The 17,691-nt window shown below is 49.3% G+C and overlaps 1 protein-coding gene across 1 annotated transcript in view; it reads right to left on the bottom strand.

The window, feature by feature from the left end:
• Window positions 1-17,691, bottom strand: part of LOC104867790 (multidrug resistance-associated protein 9) — a 122,764-nt gene that overhangs the window by 27,877 nt on the left and 77,196 nt on the right. The window contains 9 exon segments of the mRNA XM_033760596.1: window positions 2,993-3,130; window positions 5,401-5,627; window positions 6,310-6,507; window positions 8,331-8,434; window positions 9,115-9,204; window positions 12,445-12,504; window positions 12,585-12,660; window positions 12,769-12,903; window positions 15,965-16,168. Of these exon segments, the coding sequence (XP_033616487.1) occupies window positions 2,993-3,130; window positions 5,401-5,627; window positions 6,310-6,507; window positions 8,331-8,434; window positions 9,115-9,204; window positions 12,445-12,504; window positions 12,585-12,660; window positions 12,769-12,903; window positions 15,965-16,168 (1,232 nt within the window).

Raw genomic sequence — 17,691 nt, 5'->3', positions numbered from 1 at the left:
GGTGGGGTTGGTTGTGGAGGAGGCCACCTTTGGGGACAAGCAATTTTGTAACAGTGCCAGAGGAAAGGAGAGCATGTGAAACGAAGCTCAAGGAGCAGATGGCTCGTTTGCCTGCTGCATGTCCACTGAGCCAAGGGCTTGCTGAGAAGAGAATGCAAGGCATGGGGTGAGACCCACTCTGGAGTCCCTCATTCTCCTGAGGTAAGCAGGGTGCACCTGCCAGTCCTTTGAGCTAAGCACACAGAGGGAAGGTGGGATTTGTGAGGCAAAGAGGCCTCCACCTCAGAGGAAGGTAGTAGGCAGCTGCCAGATGGACCCCCTGGAAAGCCCAGAAGATCTGACTGCTGCTGGGATGTCTGGCAGAGCTGCTTGGGGCCCTTCCCATGCCATATCACATGGGAGCCAGTGACAGAAAGGGGAGAATGAAACAGAGGCAGGCAGGCACCTGAGGATGTAAACTTCCTCCTTCCTGCTTCATTCCCCTGCACCACCATCACAGAACCAGGCTCAGAGAAAGGGAGGGGGTGTTTAAAATAAAACACCAGGGGCTTCCCATCGGCAGACCTGCTTCCCACCCCAACACAGACACACACACACACACACTCTCTCCCTCTATCTCTCTCTCTCTCTCTCTCTCTCTCTCTCTCTCTCTCTCTCTCTCTGTCTCACAGGCACCCACAGGGACACACAAAGGCACACATGCACACTCGTAGGGAGCCCAGACTTGCCACACCAACCTCCTGGGGGAGAAGACAGCTGTGACTTCAATATTTGTATGTCTAAGACTGAGATCTTAAACACACTGGACTAACCATTCGCTAAATGCACAGATTCTGTGTGGGGGGGTCATCAGAATAATTGATAGAAATTATTGGGAAATATTAGAACTTGGTTTACCCCCCTAAGGTGTTCTGATTCCTCCTGCCCATAGTCATGAACATCCTTCAGCACTGCCACTCCACCCTGTACTCAAAGTTCCCACAGATTCTACCCAGAGGTGCCTCTGACTAAACGTTTTGGGCTCCTCTCACTTTTTTTCCCAGAGCTTAGTCAAAATATTCTTCCAAACACCATGATATTTCTAGCTGGTGGCAAATGTAATGCATGCTAGAAGCCCAAGCACCCTGGAATGAAAATATTAAAAGAGGGAAGAGCCCCTCGGTCATGTAGACAACAGCTCCTAGGGAATTGTAGAAATCTTGGGGGAGAATCTTCAGGAAGAACAAGCTCAAATCTGTTCATGGACAGTCCTCATGATCTGGATATTGTAAGGGTCTGTGTGTGATGCAGGACCCTTGAAGAACAACATCAACAGTCAAAATCCTTCAACATCAGGCCAGACTAGTGACAGGACTAGCTGCTGACTGAACCAGAGGCCAGCTGCAAAGTCAAGTCCACCCTGAGATCTCGGTCGGATCCTAGACACAAGTATTGAAGTATTTTAAGGAAGTAAAAGATGAAAAGGAAAGAGGTGACAGAGAGAAGAGGTGGCAGAGCCTACTCCACAGTCATCAAACTCCATCTTCATTTCCTCTTTTGGACAAGGCTGGACTACATTTCCCAGACTCCCTCACAATCAGGTGGGCCCACGTGACTGAAATCTGTCCAATGAATGTGCAGAAATTCTGATTATCCTCTGGGTTTAAACCCTAACTTTGTGCCATGGGCTCCACCGCCCGCCTTGCTCCCCTTCTCTTCCCAAAGCCTTTGGAATGGCAAAGTACCAGACAGAAAAAGACTGTGCATGTAAGTGCAAAAGAATCCCCTTTCTCCACCCCATGGACCTTCATTACTTTGTGACTTGAAGAATAAACATTTATTGTGTTACAACCCAAATCTTGGAGGTGTGTTTGGTATATTTTCTTGGTATTTTATGTCTGGAGCTGGAAGACTTCAAAAGAAATGTACTAATCAAGTCCCTAAGTTTTAAAAAGAAGAAAATTGGCCCATCTGTGAAATGAAAAGAAATGTGTCCGTTAAAAGTTACTTTCACAAAAAATATGTAATGACATGAAAACTGCTACTTAAAAATGAGAAATTTTTTAAACGATAAAAAAAATGACTAGAAATACTTCACAAATACTCATGAATAGAAAGGAAGACTGGAAGGAAACACAGGTTGAGTGTCCCTTATCCGAAATGTTTGGGACTGAAAAATAATTTTTTTTCAGACTCTGATTTTGGATTTTTTCAGATTCTGAAGTGTTTGCATAAATATAATGAGATACCTTGAGAGTGAGACCCAATTCTACACACAAAATTTATTTGCATTTCATATACTCCTTACACACATAGCCTGTAGATAATTTTATATGATATTTTTAATATTCCTGTGTTTTTATTGCAACATGTCCCACAAGGTCCAGCGTGGAATTTCTACTGGCAGTGTCATGTCAGCACTCAGAAAGCTTTAGGTTGTGGGACATTCCGAATCATGAGGGCTCATCTTATATGTCAATATTAGTAGAACTGGGGCTTGGGACATACATGAGATTTGTTTTTCTTCCTTTTTTCTCCTATTTTCCAGAACTGAACATTTTCACCTTTAGAATGAAAATAAAACATATAAAGTCCTATACTGAGATCATCACTGAATGAGCTGCCCACATTTACCTCTATTGGGGGCCCTGGGTATGCAGAGCACAGTCAAGTGTCTGGGAGGTTCCTGCTAGGTCCACAGCCCTTTCACCTGCAGTCAATCCCGGCAGCCCAGACTCCCCTGTGCAGGGCCAGAGATTGCTCTCGTGATCTCTAACAGGGTCAGCTCGAGGCGGGAGGACTCACTTGTGAATGCAGTCCTCCTTCTTGTCATAGGCGTGAATGACACCCAGCCCCTGCATGGAGGAGGTGATGTGGGAGAACCACGGTGACACCAGCTAGGTCCACAGCCCTTTCACCTGCAGTCAATCCCGGCAGCCCAGACTCCCCTGTGCAGGGCCAGAGATTGCTCTCGTGATCTCTAACAGGGTCAGCTCGAGGCGGGAGGACTCACTTGTGAATGCAGTCCTCCTTCTTGTCATAGGCGTGAATGACACCCAGCCCCTGCATGGAGGAGGTGATGTGGGAGAACCACGGTGACCGGCTGATGTTCTCCACCTTCTTGAGTTCCTGGACTCCATGGTGGAAAACACTGTAGGAAAACCAAGACAGGCCAAGAAAGTGAGATCAACTGGGTGCTTTCAGCTCATGCATATCCCACTATACATTCACTTTGACAGCTGGTCAGAGGCAGAGACACCTAACTGGGGAGAATGAAGACCCCACCAGTGTTCTGTAGGAGGGTCTTGTCCAGTTGTATGTGAGAGGTAGACATCTGAGAAATGTATTTTCTCTTCCTTCATTTGCTGTCAGACTTAAGAGCTTTTTTAGGAGGGGGCATGTAAGCGGGATCAAACTCAGGGTGCTCTACCCCTGAGCTATGTCCTCAGCTCTTTTTACTTTGAGACAGGGTCTCACTAAATTGCCCTACTGGGACCCAATTTGTGATCCTCCCACCTTTGCCTCCTTCAGTCCTGGGATTATCTCACAGTAGGAATGTCATCCTGCATACAATGTAATTCTAGTTCTGAACAGCAGAATGTTCCATGTAGTGCTGCCCCCTCATAATCCAACCAGTTTTTGAAGTCCAACTAGAAAGAAATGGATCTATTCTCATCCAAAGGAAAACCTGGTTGTCAACTGCCATGTAGTCTTCTAAAGATATTTTCAAAGCCAATTCTGAACAGATATCATGATAGCCTCTGGAGCTGATGACTTTAAACCCCAGTCCTCATGAAGAAGCCTGTAGATCCCCGGTGAGCAGACCAGGGCCTCTGGCTCACACATTAGCAGCTGCAAATGGGAAAAATCGAATGTGGCCTCCGGACTCACCTAAAACTCCCCCAAGGGAGTGAGGAGGGAGCCTCATTAGCCCAGAGCATAAGTGAGTTAGTTGGAAATGCTTAGATAATTCAATCAGAGCCAGCTCCGGTCTGGATTTATAGAAAGATGTAGGGGTGCAGGGAGAGAAAAAGCTTTTTTGCTAAGTCAGTCAGAAGCATAAACAGAAGACAGATGAACAATAATAAACACAGTTTATAGAAATGAACACAGGCCCAAGGAATCCACTTAAACCTTGACATCCAAGATGTGCTCTATATTTGTAAATGAAATGATTTTTATTTGGTCATTACAATAAAGCCTTGAGTTTGGAGACTGAGACCATGTATCCTTTCTGAGTCACCATGGGTTACTGTGGTGAGAGCCTGGCACCCCTGACCCCAAGGTGCTGGTGGTGATTCCGAGGGCCACACCAGCTCCCATACAGATGCGAAGTCCAGCTTCCAACCCAAAGATTCTCTGTGTACTTTGCAAAGTCCATGGCATCACCCACAGATGGAGGGAGAAACTGGAGACATCCCAAACCAAAGTTGTTATGGTAACTACTCAGACTGCTTCTTCTGTACCATCTCTAACTCTCTGGACATCACTCTCCATCACGGGGTCATCGTTGGCCTCTCCCATCTCCCTGACACCCCAAATCCCACCAGTCATGGAACCAAGCCTACCTTACAAGTAGCTCCTAAATCCACCCCTCATTCTGTTCCCACCACCGCTACCAAAGTCTGGTCCTGGTCAGTTCTCCTCTAAACCCTCAAATCTCAGGTCTAGTTTCATTTGATCCTCACAGCAACCCCTCTGAAGCAGGTGAGGGACACATTTTAACAATGACCATCCAGGAGATGCAGAAAACTGAGGTTTGTTGCATTTCTCTGAACTAATCCAAGGTCTTCCAGCTAGGTTGTGTCAGAGCTGGGACTCTGGTGTCAATTTTCTTATTTGCAACCTTTGGCCCTTACCCTATGCAGCCCCTCCTATCTGCTGAGAACCCTACTCAGCCCAGAAAGAAGAGGAAGCTGTGATTCTGAGGGCTGGAGTCCCTGTCACTCTCCTGCTTTCCCATGGGCTGGAATGTGCCCAGGCTCAGCAAGAATCCCCAGTGTAAAGCAGGCCTTTTTGTACCCATGTTAACTGTGAGGGTGGACCATTGTCAAAGCTCGGAGTGACTGAGGATGAGTCTCTTCTCGCTTCAGCAGCAGCCAGTATGGTGGAGCCCAGTGGGTAAAACTATTGCATATCAGCAGACAGGCAGCAACCATGGTTACTAGTTTCCTGGTCTGGGATCCGTGACTTCACCTCCCAATATTGCCCACCTCTCAGGGTTCTCTGAGGCTAAAATTCTAGCTGTACACATAGCGCCTGGTGCTCAGCCAGTGCTGAAAATCAATCCACCATGGGAGAAGACATTAAGTGCTCACCATCACCTGATTACCCAGCATCGCACACATGAACTCTGTGTGTGTGTGTGTGTGTGTGTGTTTGTCAATTTCTCCTTTTTAAATAGTACTTAGAGAGTCCTACCGTAAAAGAATGATGAAGACTACAGTAAGGCCAGCCAGGACCAAAAGGACAGCAGGAAACACAACAGCAAATATCACCAGAATAAACACCACCATAAAAAACTGCTGCAGAAAGTTCTCTGTGTGAAATGGCAGCCTCACATCCAGCTCATCCATATCCTTGGAAAAACGGTTCATTAGCCTGCCAGTGGGAGTCGTGTCAAAGAAGCTCATTGGGCTCTTTAAGATCTGTGGATAATAGCAGAGAGTCAAATGGAGTCTGGTGAGTGTTTAGCAAGCCCTGGGCCACTCTGCTGGGGCTGGGATGGGAAGCACAGGCTCTGACCTTTTCTCCAGGACACCACCCAGCACGCCAGGCAATCCCCAGGAAAGTGAGGATCGGTGCTGCCCTTCCTGGGGCAATCATGAATGAATGTGGGGGAGATTCTGCCCTTAAGTGGGGTCAGGCTTCCCCTCAGAATCTAGGATACAGCCTGGTGCCTTCAGAGGTAGAAGGGATGTTGTGCCAGGGCAGTAACAAGCCAAGTTCCATTTTGTCTCTCCATCCTCAAAATGTGAATACTTTGGCAAAGACCCTCAGGGCCAGTGATGGTGGTGGATGGCAGAGTGGGCTTCAAGCACCTCTTGAGGCCCGTCCTGTACTCGGGAGCAGGAGATGCCCTCTCGGCCTGCACATCTGTGCTTCGGAATGGCTCCTACCTCTCCCCAAGAGCCCATGGTGCACCCTGACAGCTCTCTGGAATGGGCTTTCACAGGTGGAAATTAGATCTGCAGGGACAAGTTCTCAGACTGCAAGCTCCATGAGGGCTCTTGTGTCCCCAGAGCACAGCCCAGCTGCCTGGCACACAGCAGGGGCCTGATAAACCCTGATGGCTGGATAATGAGCACGTCTGCAGCTCCTGGGCCCCACCTTGTCAAACACTCTGTCATGCAATGAGGAGGATGCCATCAGAGTGGTCTTGGTGAAGATGAAGCCTTTGATGATGCCAAACGCCAGCATAGACACCATGCTGGCTATGTACACCCACTGATACATACGCTGCCTGGCATCTTCGAGTCCTCGGCCGATCTCACACACAGTCTGGTTGCCTTGGGGCCTGCAGGTCATCTTTGGGACAAAACAAGAGCAGCCCCAAGAGCTGGTGAAGTGTGAGGAGAGGGGGAACTTTCCAAAGAGAAGAAGCTAACGAGTAGCATACAGTTGTTAAGAATGAGTCTGATGGAGATGGTGAGTCACTGCCTTTGGGGCCTCTGAGTCTGTGTGGCTCCCCTCCGAGGGGTACCTGATGTAAGCGTTGCATGGTCAGAGGGAAAAACAGAAGAGAGGAACTCGGCTGGCACAGGGCAGAAGCTACCCCTGCCTCACAAGGCCTGGAATGATGCTGAGCCAGGGCGATCCAGAGAATCTGGATCCCATTAGACTGGCTGAGCAAACCCGAGGTAGCAGAGGTGGGAGGAGGACTCAGGGACCACTCTCCAACTTGCTGAGCTGACTGACAGTGGCTACAGGGCACCTGGGGAGACTCAGGGGCTCCTCCACCCAATGGCCAGCTCCACAGCCTTTTCTTTGTCTCTCTCCCAAGGGTCAGCAATGGAGGGTGCTGTCCTGGAGTCCCTAGTGGGGAGGGCACAGTAGGTGCAAGAGACTCTTAGAAGATTTAGACTGTGCCTCCATCCAGAAGAGAATTTCACCAGCATTCCTAAGAGAGGTTATCTCTTCTTCCTCCTGAGAAATTGGCAGCTTCATTTTTGTCTAGGCTGTGTGCTAAAAGTCAAGAACACCTTTGGGAACCAAGCAAACATCTTTCTTCTAAATGCCATTCTGCTGATTACAGTAATAGAGGAAATGTAAACCAGAGAGTGGCTGATGGATGAGGATCTATGAAGGCAGAAGCATCCCTGGGGAGCCAACTGAGAGAAGGCCCAGCTCACAGAGAAGGTGCTCCTGTGCCTTGGCTTATGCCCACGCTGCCAGGGGCTCTGGGGTAAACGCACAGGTCCACCACCATGGCCACAGGCTCAGTGGCCTACTGTGAATGGACAGAGCCTAGGAGGAAGCTCTGCTGTGACCCTGCACTGGGGGTCTCCAAGGAAAGGGCTCTGTGAGGGCCAGCAAGGAGCTAGGAGAATATGTACCTCCCAGGAATGACTCTGTGTCTGCACAGAGCGGGCCACCCATTGGGCTCATCCTCCAGGAATGGCCCTGGAAGCTATGCCACACAGCCTCTCCCCTGCCCAAGCCTCCTCACTCCGGTTGTCATAGCAACAGAATTATACCAAAATGTAATCTTGGTGGATGGGCAGGCACCCTAGCAGCAGTCTCTGGGGGCCAATAGCCTGGAAAGCTTCCAGCAAGCTCCAAGGAGAAAAAAATGTATCAATCCTTGCCAAAGAGGGCTCTAGCAAGACAGGGGGCAAGGAAAGGGCCCGGATGACCCTGAAACATTTTTAGGAACCAAAGTTTGACTCCTCTGTGTGCCATTTCTATAGAGGAGACTTTGGGGGTCAGAGCGCTCCTGGGTCTTCTGGCATCTGCAGCACTCACAAGGAGATGCTAGTTTCAAAGCAGAAAGACATCAGTCTGTGTCAGGATTTCCAGCCCCTCCTTTCCCTCCTCTGAGAAAACTTTGGCCAGAGGCTGCAGAACTGCCCTATCCTAAGCACGCTTAACTCCACAGCTATATTTGACTGGCACCATCTCTGAACGTCAACCCCTTAAAATCTGAAAATGGCACAAAAATTTTTAGAAACCCTCTTTAACTTGAGGAATTGAAGGGAATCTCGGAAGTTCAAACCATGAGGTACAAGAAGCTGATCTCAACTTCATGAAAATAAGCAAAAATGAGCTCCTTGTGTGCTGCAGGACACATTCTCCATCGGCAACATTTTCCCTCTAAGACACAGCCCCAGCATCGCCAAAGGGAAACTCACCTGTGAGCCCTTGTCCAGCCAGAGACCCAGCCACCAGTTGCTAAAGGCAGAGCTGCCGATCATCAGGAGGAAGAGCAACATTGTGAAGAGAGAGAGGAGGTACCCTGCAAGAGAAAGCAGGAAATCCAGGGGACTAGAGGCGTGAGGGGTGGCAGGGAACTTATCTTTCTCAGCACCCAACCCCGGGAATTTGGGCAATTCATAGCCTATCATGGAAGGACTCCCCCACCCCCTAGGAACCACCTTCTAGCTGGACTCAAGATGTCCTGGCATTGGGCCCCTGCACCCTAAAGGGGACATCTGCTCCATTCTGTTAGAAAATCGATCTGCATGGTCAATACACGTACTGGAAAATTTTTCAATGTGCACTCTAATATAAGCAACTGAGTATCCTTTACAAAGCAAACCAAAGAAGACACAGTCGCGTTGGGGAGAGATTAGGAATCAGGTATGCCAGCTGTGTTCTGTACATACAGAGATGGGTCTTTTTATGGAAGGCAGGCAATGGGTTGATAGCTGCTGTATCAGAGCCCAGAGTGTGCATGGGCAGAAGAAGCCCCAATAAAACAGAGTCTGGCAGCTTTAATGGAGATAAAAAATGATTCCATTTAAAAGGCTGTATTATCAGGCTTTAGTTTTCAGGGGGAACAAAACAGCACTGACAAACAGTCCTTGCATAAAAAGAGTAAGTGTTAAAGGAATCATAAAACGTGAGCCCAACAGTTTAAGAACAGATTTTTTTAAATGCAAATTAAATCAAGAAAGCCGTCGTTTTATACCATACCTCCAGAAGCCTTAATGTATGTGTGATATGTCTTCCAGGTTATGGTTCCTTCCCGAGAGGATTCAGTTTGGATGAGCTGGTGCATGGGAACTACGGAGGCAAACGCAGGGCCGTGGCACTCCCTGCAGGGCGGGAGCCCAGGGAGGCCAGCAGCCCAGGGAGGCCAGCAGCCCAGGGAGGCCAGCACACCCCCTTCATGGCCCATCTTTTTATTTCCCTTGTGCTTTTCCGTTTTCCAAAACACTTTTATTCATTTATTTTATTTGATCTTCGTGATATTTGATCTTCGTGATCTTCGTGAGGTAGGTGGCTTCTAAAGTTTTTGAGAAATACTTATTGAGCATCTACTATGTGCTCAGCCCTGGAGATACAGGGGTTGTGTTGGTCTGTTGCTCCCAGGAGCAGATGCCAAGCAACAGATTCAAATATGGTCAGATCTCTGTAGCTACGGATGCTGCAACCACAGATTCAACCAACCTCAGATTTAAAATATTTGAAAAGATATTCACAACTTTTTATCTTATCATTATGCCTTAAACAATATGGCCTCCAAGGATACTGAGGGGTGACTGTAGTTTATTTGGAAGCTAAAGGGAATAAGGAAGGGGAGGCAACAATAGAATATCAAGCAGCAGTGGGCAACTGAGGCTTGATCCCACATACAGAGCTCTCCCAGATAGCGGAGACCTCAGAACCTTTCAGACAATGAGAAGGACCCAAAATTGCTAACTCCTGTGGCCACTGAGGAACAGAACTCCTCAGGAAGGTCAATTTCCCAGCTTGACTTGTGGCTACCAGTGAGAGGTAGCAACTGGAAGTCAGGCTGTATGCACTGGAGTGACAGGGCACCCACATCTTCTCCAAGGTGACCACGAAGGAGCCTTTTCCTGCCTCCCCAGGGCACCCAGCAGTCACGGGGAAGCCCAGGCCTGCCGCCAAGGTCGGGGGCCCCTGACAGCCTCCCGGTGCCTGCCAGCTGCCCCGAGTTCTCTCCGTCCCCAAGCAGTGAGGAAAGCTCTCATGGAAACAGCATTTCAGGGACACAGGGACAAAGCAGCTCTGAGCCAGCGCTGAATGCACATCTCTCCCTCTCCTCCACAGAGAGGCATGGAAATGTCAGCTCCAAAGCAGAATCATAAACCGTGCTTGGCTTTTATAAACAGAGATAAATAGCACTGGACAGAGACGCCCTGCCCAGGGAGGCTTTCACACATCAAAGGCACCTCGCTGAATAGAGCCACTGTTAGGATTTCTGCCGCAGAATCTGTGTGCTGCTTTGAAAATGCACAGCCTGGCTTATTCTCATTGTGTCTTCCCCTCAGACTGGGAAATGAAGGAGATACCTCGACTTGTGAGCAGAGCCTAATGAACGGCACCCTGGAGACAAAAGCAACCCATGAAATCCCCTTGCAGCCCGCTTGCCCAGCCAGGAGCGCGGCCAGCTTGAGGAAATGCTCTGGTGGGGAGCGGGTGAGGTGGGCAATGCGCTGAGTCTCTCCCCTGCTTATCCTGGAAGACGGGGTCTCTCCCCAGTGTAACAGTCCCTGATTCACTGTCCTCTCCACTAAAGGGTGGGAGACAGAAATGAGGAGCAGGGATTATTCTTCCTGCAGGGCCCAGATCCCAGGCAGCCTGGAACAGTTCCCCAAAAAGCATAAAAGAGATGTCTGCATATTCATCCTAGGAGTCATTTAGAGCATTTAAATAAGGTGTCTTTCCAAACTTGCATGCATATGTGTGTCATAGGCACATGAGTGGTGTCAAATTTGATTGCTTCTATTTTTTCTCTTCACGTTTTGACATCTCCAAAATCTAGATGTGTGATCATTTAATTGGCAGTGTTGTTTTTTTTTTCTTTCTTGGTGGTACATTAAATTATTGTGAGTTTAAAACAATGGTCGGCATCTTAAATTTGATGAAATGTGTGTTTTCAGCACAGGGCAGAGCACAGAGTCAGCTGAGTGGATGGAGGGATGGAAGGTGGCAGTGACACAAAAGGAGGAAAGGTCATGGGCTACCCTGGCCCTGACCAGGCTTATCTTTCCTCCCCGCCTTCCTGGAATTTCCTTGTGCCCTCTGCCTCAAAACTGCCACCCCACCCCTTTCTCCAATCTCCTAGAAAACTCCTACACATCCTTGAAGGACTGTCTAAAACCTACCCCTTTGTAAAGTGCCCCCCAACTTGTTTATTACTCCCACCCCAAACCCTTATTACTCTTATCAGTTTCCCACAGTGACACATTTGCCTTTGACCCCTGCCAGACCACAAGATCCTGAGAACTGGGGCCATCCCATTTTTCTCCTTGAACCTAGCTTAGTGCCTGGCACATAGTAGGATGTTTATCCTTTATTTGTTCAAAGAGTAAATAACCTGTTTCACCTTGTGGTGGTTTGGATCTGAAGCAACTCCCAAAAGTCTCTTGTGTTCAGATATGAGGCTTTTGAAAGGTAATTAGATCATGGAGATACTATATTCTTTGATGAATTCCTCCACTGCTGAGTTCTAGCTGAATGTGCCGTTAGCAGGCGGGCCTGGTTGGAGGAGGTAGGTCATAAGGGATATGACTTTGGAGGCTACGTGTCTCACTCTGGCTCTTCCCTGTATCCGTGTGTGTGTGTGTGTGTGTTTGTGTGTGTGTGTGTGTGTGTGTGTGTGTGTGTGTGTGTGTGAGTGTGTGTTTCCTGGATACCATGTGTTGAATAACAGCTTTCCCTCGTCAGGTCCTTTTGCCATGATATTTCTTCCTTGGAGCCAGCTGTCTGTGGACTGAACCCTCTGAAACTGTAAGCCAAGTAAATCTCTTCTATTTTAGGTTGTGAGTATCTGGTATTTTGCCCCCGTGAAGGAAAAAATTACCAATACACACCTGAATCAATTTATTACTTTACAGTCCTTTCTTGGCACTCCTCATATATATAAGGAGTGCAAAACAGCTTCTGTTCTTGCTTTTGCCTCTAATTAATCCCTGTGCATTGCTCTGATCTTTCCAACTAATAACTCTTGAGGGTCCTTGTGTGTCAGGCACTGTGTTAATCACTTTCTGTACAGTTTCTCATTCAATCTTTGCAAGAACCTGTGAGGTTGGTACTATTATTTTCCCACATTGTGTATTAGAAAGCTAAGGTTAGAGTGGTCAAGTATCTTGCTCAAGATGACAACACTAGTAAGCAGTGAGCCAGATTTTGAACTCAGCCATCCTCAACCATAGTGCATATGTAGTTCTAGCCATCCTGATGATGTTTACTGTTCCTACACTTTCTATCCCAAACTGTAGATGCTCAATTCATGCTTAAGAATATATAACCAAGAAGGGAATGAATGGTCAATACCTTTTTTGTCCATAAATTCTGACTCCGTTTCAGATTCTCTTCCTTCATCTTTTTCATCTCCTGGGGGCAAAATATAGAAAGATCTGTATCCATCTGTGAGCAAAGGGCAGTAGAGAGGTGGGATTCTAACCCTGCCATACCAGCATCTTCCTGACTCTCAGCAGAGCTCTCCTTGAGGGCTTCCACCATGGCTGCGTTGTAAATGTGTTCAGGGTCCTGGAGACAAAATGAAATTTCTTCTCAAAGTGAAATGAAAAAAACTTCTCTCAGACAGGAAATCACAGGGAAGGCTCCCAATCTCCCTGCACAGGTATACAAAGTTACCTTGAACTGCAACCCCCGGAGGTTGTGAATCAATTTTGCATAGCTCCCTCTCTCCTCCATTAACTCCTTGTGGGTCCCTTTTTCACAAATCTCTCCATCTTCTAACAGAATAACTTCATCACAAGACTCCAAGAACTGCAGAGAGGGTAAAGTCATCTATAGTGAACGTCTGCCTTGGTTAAAGAGAGAGGAAAGCCTGCGCAAAACTCCCAGCCAGTAGTGATCGGGTGTATCTAATACAGGCGTTCTCAATCTTGGCACTATTGACATTTGGGGCAAAAATAACACTTTGTCTTGTGTGGGGGCTGCCCTGTGCATTGTAGGCAGTTGAGCCCCCACTCTGTTCTTTATCCACTAGAAACTGGCGATATGCCTTTCCATAGCTGTGACAGCAGAAATGTCTCCAAACATCACCAGATTCCCCCGGGGAACCCCCCGGTTGAGAACCACTAATCAAGAACACACAGGTCTCAGAACAAACGCCTGCCTTGGCTTTTCCGGAGAAGCATAGTGAGTCTTCCTTTGCCTCTGCTCCCTGAATGAGCTGCCCTCCTACAAAATCTGATTGTGGAAAATGAAAATGACACTGACACTCCCTGCATCCAAGATTTGTAGAGAGGAAACACGACCTTGGTGACAGCCTCTCTCCTTAAAACCGGACAAGTCCTCCTCCCTTCAAGCTCAGAGCAGCCAACCCTGGCGCCGTGGCACAGGCCTCACTCCTGGGCCTGGGTTTACACTGGCCTTAACTGTGTGCTAAATACATAGCTTCACTTGATGTAGCATCCTCCATCTTGCCCAAAACCCTTCTGTTTTTCTCATTTGGATTCCCTTCAGGTCCATATCACTCCTGTGATCAGAGTTCTGCTAAGAGGGGCTCCCCTTCCTTTTGGAATAAGACAGAGCCCTCCCATAGGATCCTCCATCTCAGGCAGGAAGCCTCTGCTAGAGGTGGGTAAATGTTACAAGAGTTAAGACGTTTCAGCCGAAAGAAACACTGGGGCGGGAGCCAAAGATTGCCTCCTGTCCTACAAGGTCCATCTAAGGTCAAAACTGCTGTGGATGCCTTCGATTAGAAGCCTGAAGGAAGTGGCTACTTTTGGCCATCATATTCCCAGTAGGTGTGTGAGTGAAGGGGCGGTGCCCAGAGGGTCAAATGGTAGCAGTTCTAACAGCGCAGACAGCTCCAGCCTCTCTGCCTCCCTGTCCGGCTCCCCAGACAGCCCAGGCAGGACTGGCCTGGCTTTAAAGTCCAGCTGAGCACTTTCTGACACCCTTCCAGAAGACTGAGTCTCATGTTTGTACATCTTCTATCATGTCAAAGCCTGATCTCAACTCTTCTCTCTCAGCCTCCCACTTCTAGTATTTCAAAATACTTGATAATATATCAGCTGGTTTTCTAGATAAGGTAACTGAGGCACCATAGGGCTGGCTACAGCCACACAACCATTTCTGCCTAAGCTAAGGCCAATGCCCCAGGCCTGGAAAGGGCTGGTGAGGCTCCCTCTGGCCCACAAGCCTCCAGTGGACTCCAGCAAAGCTCTTGAGTTTGAGCAGTTTTGTTCTGCAAACTCTCACCAATCTGGCCCCCTGGGTCAAATATGAGTTACGAGCCACCGGCCTCATTTCATGTTTCCTCAAGTGAATAGAAGAATAGTCATCCCACCCAGCCACTCAGAAGCATCCCAGGTAAAAAGCATCAGAGAAATTTTCTGGAAAAGTCCCAGGCTCCATTCTGGGGCTGAGTCTGCTCCTGAAAACAGAGGAAATAGCTGGAGCAAGATGCTGGTGCCACCTGGCGGCCACCTGTATATCCCAACCTGCAAAAGGAGCTAAAATGACCTTGGGGAAAGGTGGGCTCTGAGGCTGAAGATGGGAAAGAAGAGGTTTGTCTGTTATCCTGCTGGCTAGTGAGTGTCAAAGACGGTCCGGGGCTGAGGTTAGAGCTTTCTCTGTAGGCACAGCTGTGCCCCACACTCGTTGGGGTCCCTATCCGGGTGGGTCCCCAGGACCCCTCAAGAGAACAGCTCTCCCTCCAGGACGTTCCCAGACCAAAACTGTGGTTATCATGTCTAATACCCTGGCCAGGCCACAGCCCATCTTCATGGGGGCCAAGAAGAAATGCAGCCTCCTCCTCCCTTAATCCTTGGCCAGCACAGGAAGTAGAATCTCTCATCAATACCAGCCCCTGGAGGTGGTCAGGCCCCCTCCAAGGAAAGCCGGCAGCCCACACATGCAACAATCAAATGTGGAACTGAGCCTTGGGCCAGATCTCTAGTCCTGGGTGCAGGTGGGCTTAGGGGCAGGGCCACAGTGACAGAAATGCCTATGTCTTTGCGAATTTCCTCCCACATCGGGTTGGTCTTCAGCTAATGCTGGCTACACATCCTATCAGCATGGCAGTCTCCTTTTTCTGTACCCTTGACTGCCTCCTGCCCTTTGAGCAGCCCTTGCTGAACATGTCAGGGGAGAGGAGACACAGCTTCCACCCTCTGCCCCTGTGGACCTCCCAGTGTAGGTCCCTCCACAGAATCTCGTCCTGCAGAAGATCAACACACAGGCGCAGACACTGCTGTCTTTGGGAACTCACTGTAGAAAGGGGAGAGGGAGTCCGCATGAGGGAAGCAAAACCTGGCTTGTCTTAGGGTGGAGAAGGGCTTGGATTCCCACCAGGCATTCAGGACATGTTAAGCAGGACTGACACAGAGAAACCTGTGCCCACACAGCCAAATTCTCCTGCTTACTTAGGATAAACCCAGTCAGTTTCTTTAAAAAGACTCTTGATCCTAAGCCTGAAGGATGACACACCTTCCCAATAAAAAGGGCAGATTCTGAGCAGAGTGAAGATTTCCCAAAGCTTTGGCCTCACCCCAAACTGCTGGCCACCAACCTTTTTCTCCTGGGGGTGATGAGTGGGGTCTTGGGACCCTCATCCAAAGAGTCCACTGTCCAGTCATCCCCAGCCCCACTGAACCCAAAGGTAGGGCCAGGGGAGACCGTGTAGAGAAGCAAGCAGAGCTACCCAGAAGAGAGAATGGCTAGGTGATCATTAGTGTCTCCTGTGTCCCCTGCTCTCATCACACTCCCTCCAGGGCATCCTCAGACAGGAGAGGGGAGTCTGAACAGAAGAGGAGACCATGAACATCAGGCCGCACACCCATCCCTAGATCTCCTGGGTCCTGCGTCTTGCAGTCACCTGCAGCTGGTGGGTCACCAGGACGACAGTCTTCCCCTTGAGGGTCTTCTTAATGCATTCCTCAAAGATGTGCTTCCCCACATGGGCGTCCACAGCTGAAAGGGGGTCGTCCAGCAGGTAGAGCTGACGGTTGGAGTAGACGGCACGGGCCAGGCTGATCCTCTGCCTCTGCCCCCCAGAGAGGTTGAGACCCCGCTCCCCGATCTGTAGACAGGGACAAAGGCACTGCCCATTACAGGCCCTCACCCACCACCCTCCAGGTCTCAAGAACAGGGGCCTCCTGAAGCTTTTCAGGAGTTGGCAGGAAAACAAACAGATTGGCCATCCCAGAAGCTCAAGGGTGCTAGCAGTAGAGAGCTGCTTTATCTGATGCCAAGTGAGAGTTGTCTGCCTCACAATACCCCCATGCCAGTGCATAGCCCACAGGAAGAGGCTACATCTTGACCAGTAACACCAAGGGAATTGTTAGAGCTGGAAGCTCTGGGAAAATGGATCAGGAACAGGAAGGGAGCTGCCTACTTACTTTCTTATGGACCAACTACTCCATAGCAGGCAAGTCTGCACTCGGGGAAGAAAGGACGCATGCTCTGGTCCAGTGCTCCTTAAAGCTGAGGCTCAGTATGGAGAGGTATAGAAAGGAGGAAATCCCTAGGTGGCTACCCCAGGTATTTTGAAGTGAACCTTCATCATGTCCAGCTGTTGAGCAGGGTGCTGGGGGTGGGACCCAGAAAGCTGGACAAGAAAAGCACCCTATTTACTGGGAGCTCATATTTCAGGGCAGAAATGACACTACAATGGCACCAAGCAGAATTCAATGAGTGCTGAGCAGAAGCGGTGCTAGAGTGAAGCGGAGCTGGAGTGCTTTGGAGCAGACTGTTTCAGATTACAGGACTTCAGGAAGTCTTCCTCAAGGAGGTGGATTTGGGATTAGAACTCAGAGTGGGGTAACAACAACAGGGGTAGAGATGGAAAGGCCCGGAGTTGAGTGCACACCTCTGGGTGGGCGGGCTGCAGGGCAGGAAGAGATGCAACCTGGTAGGCGGGCAAGGACTGCATGTGTCCGGCCAGGAGGTTGTGCTGGCCCTGTCCTTTGCAGGCAGACTGAGCTCTCCAGCAGAGAAAGACAATGTACTCTGAGCTGGTCAGAACCTCAACAGAACCAACATAGTGGCTTGGTGCTGTACCTGTGGCAATGTCCACAAGAACAGACCCAGATACATAGTACCTAAACTTTGCCTTCCTTTCCTGGGGTCCTTCTGCCCCAGGGTCCCTGAAAGAAAATCAAGACCTGATGAGCAACTGGGCCACAGGGCAGCGTGGTGGGCTGGAGCCCCACTCTGCTCACCTGTCTGGTCTCCGTAAGGGAGGCTGCTCAGGTCCTTCTCGAGGCCACAGACTCGAACTGTGTGCTGGTACCTGCAGGTGCAAAGGTCAGAGGTCAGCACAGCAAAAAAGACCCTACGGCACCACACCCTGGGCTGCTGCTACAGGGTCACTGTGTTGCTTGAGCCAGGTAGGGAGGCAGCAAATGCCGTGCTCAAGGCTCCCAGGACAGTGGCTCTGTCTTGGAGGTCCCCAGGGCAGCATCCCTTTGATTCCTCAGGCTACTCCCCTATGACACAGGGTTGACATAATATGGCCCTTCCCCAAAGGGTTATGCCATGCAAGGACAATGACATCATTGTACACTGAACCCCTAAAGGGAACACCGGGGGTGCCAGCTCTGC

This window comes from Fukomys damarensis, unplaced genomic scaffold (assembly GCF_012274545.1).
Source record: "Fukomys damarensis isolate Sample0158 unplaced genomic scaffold, DMR_v1.0_HiC HiC_scaffold_114, whole genome shotgun sequence".
Classification (NCBI taxonomy): Eukaryota; Metazoa; Chordata; class Mammalia; order Rodentia; family Bathyergidae; genus Fukomys; species Fukomys damarensis.
This window is presented reverse-complemented; position numbering and strand designations above follow the sequence as displayed.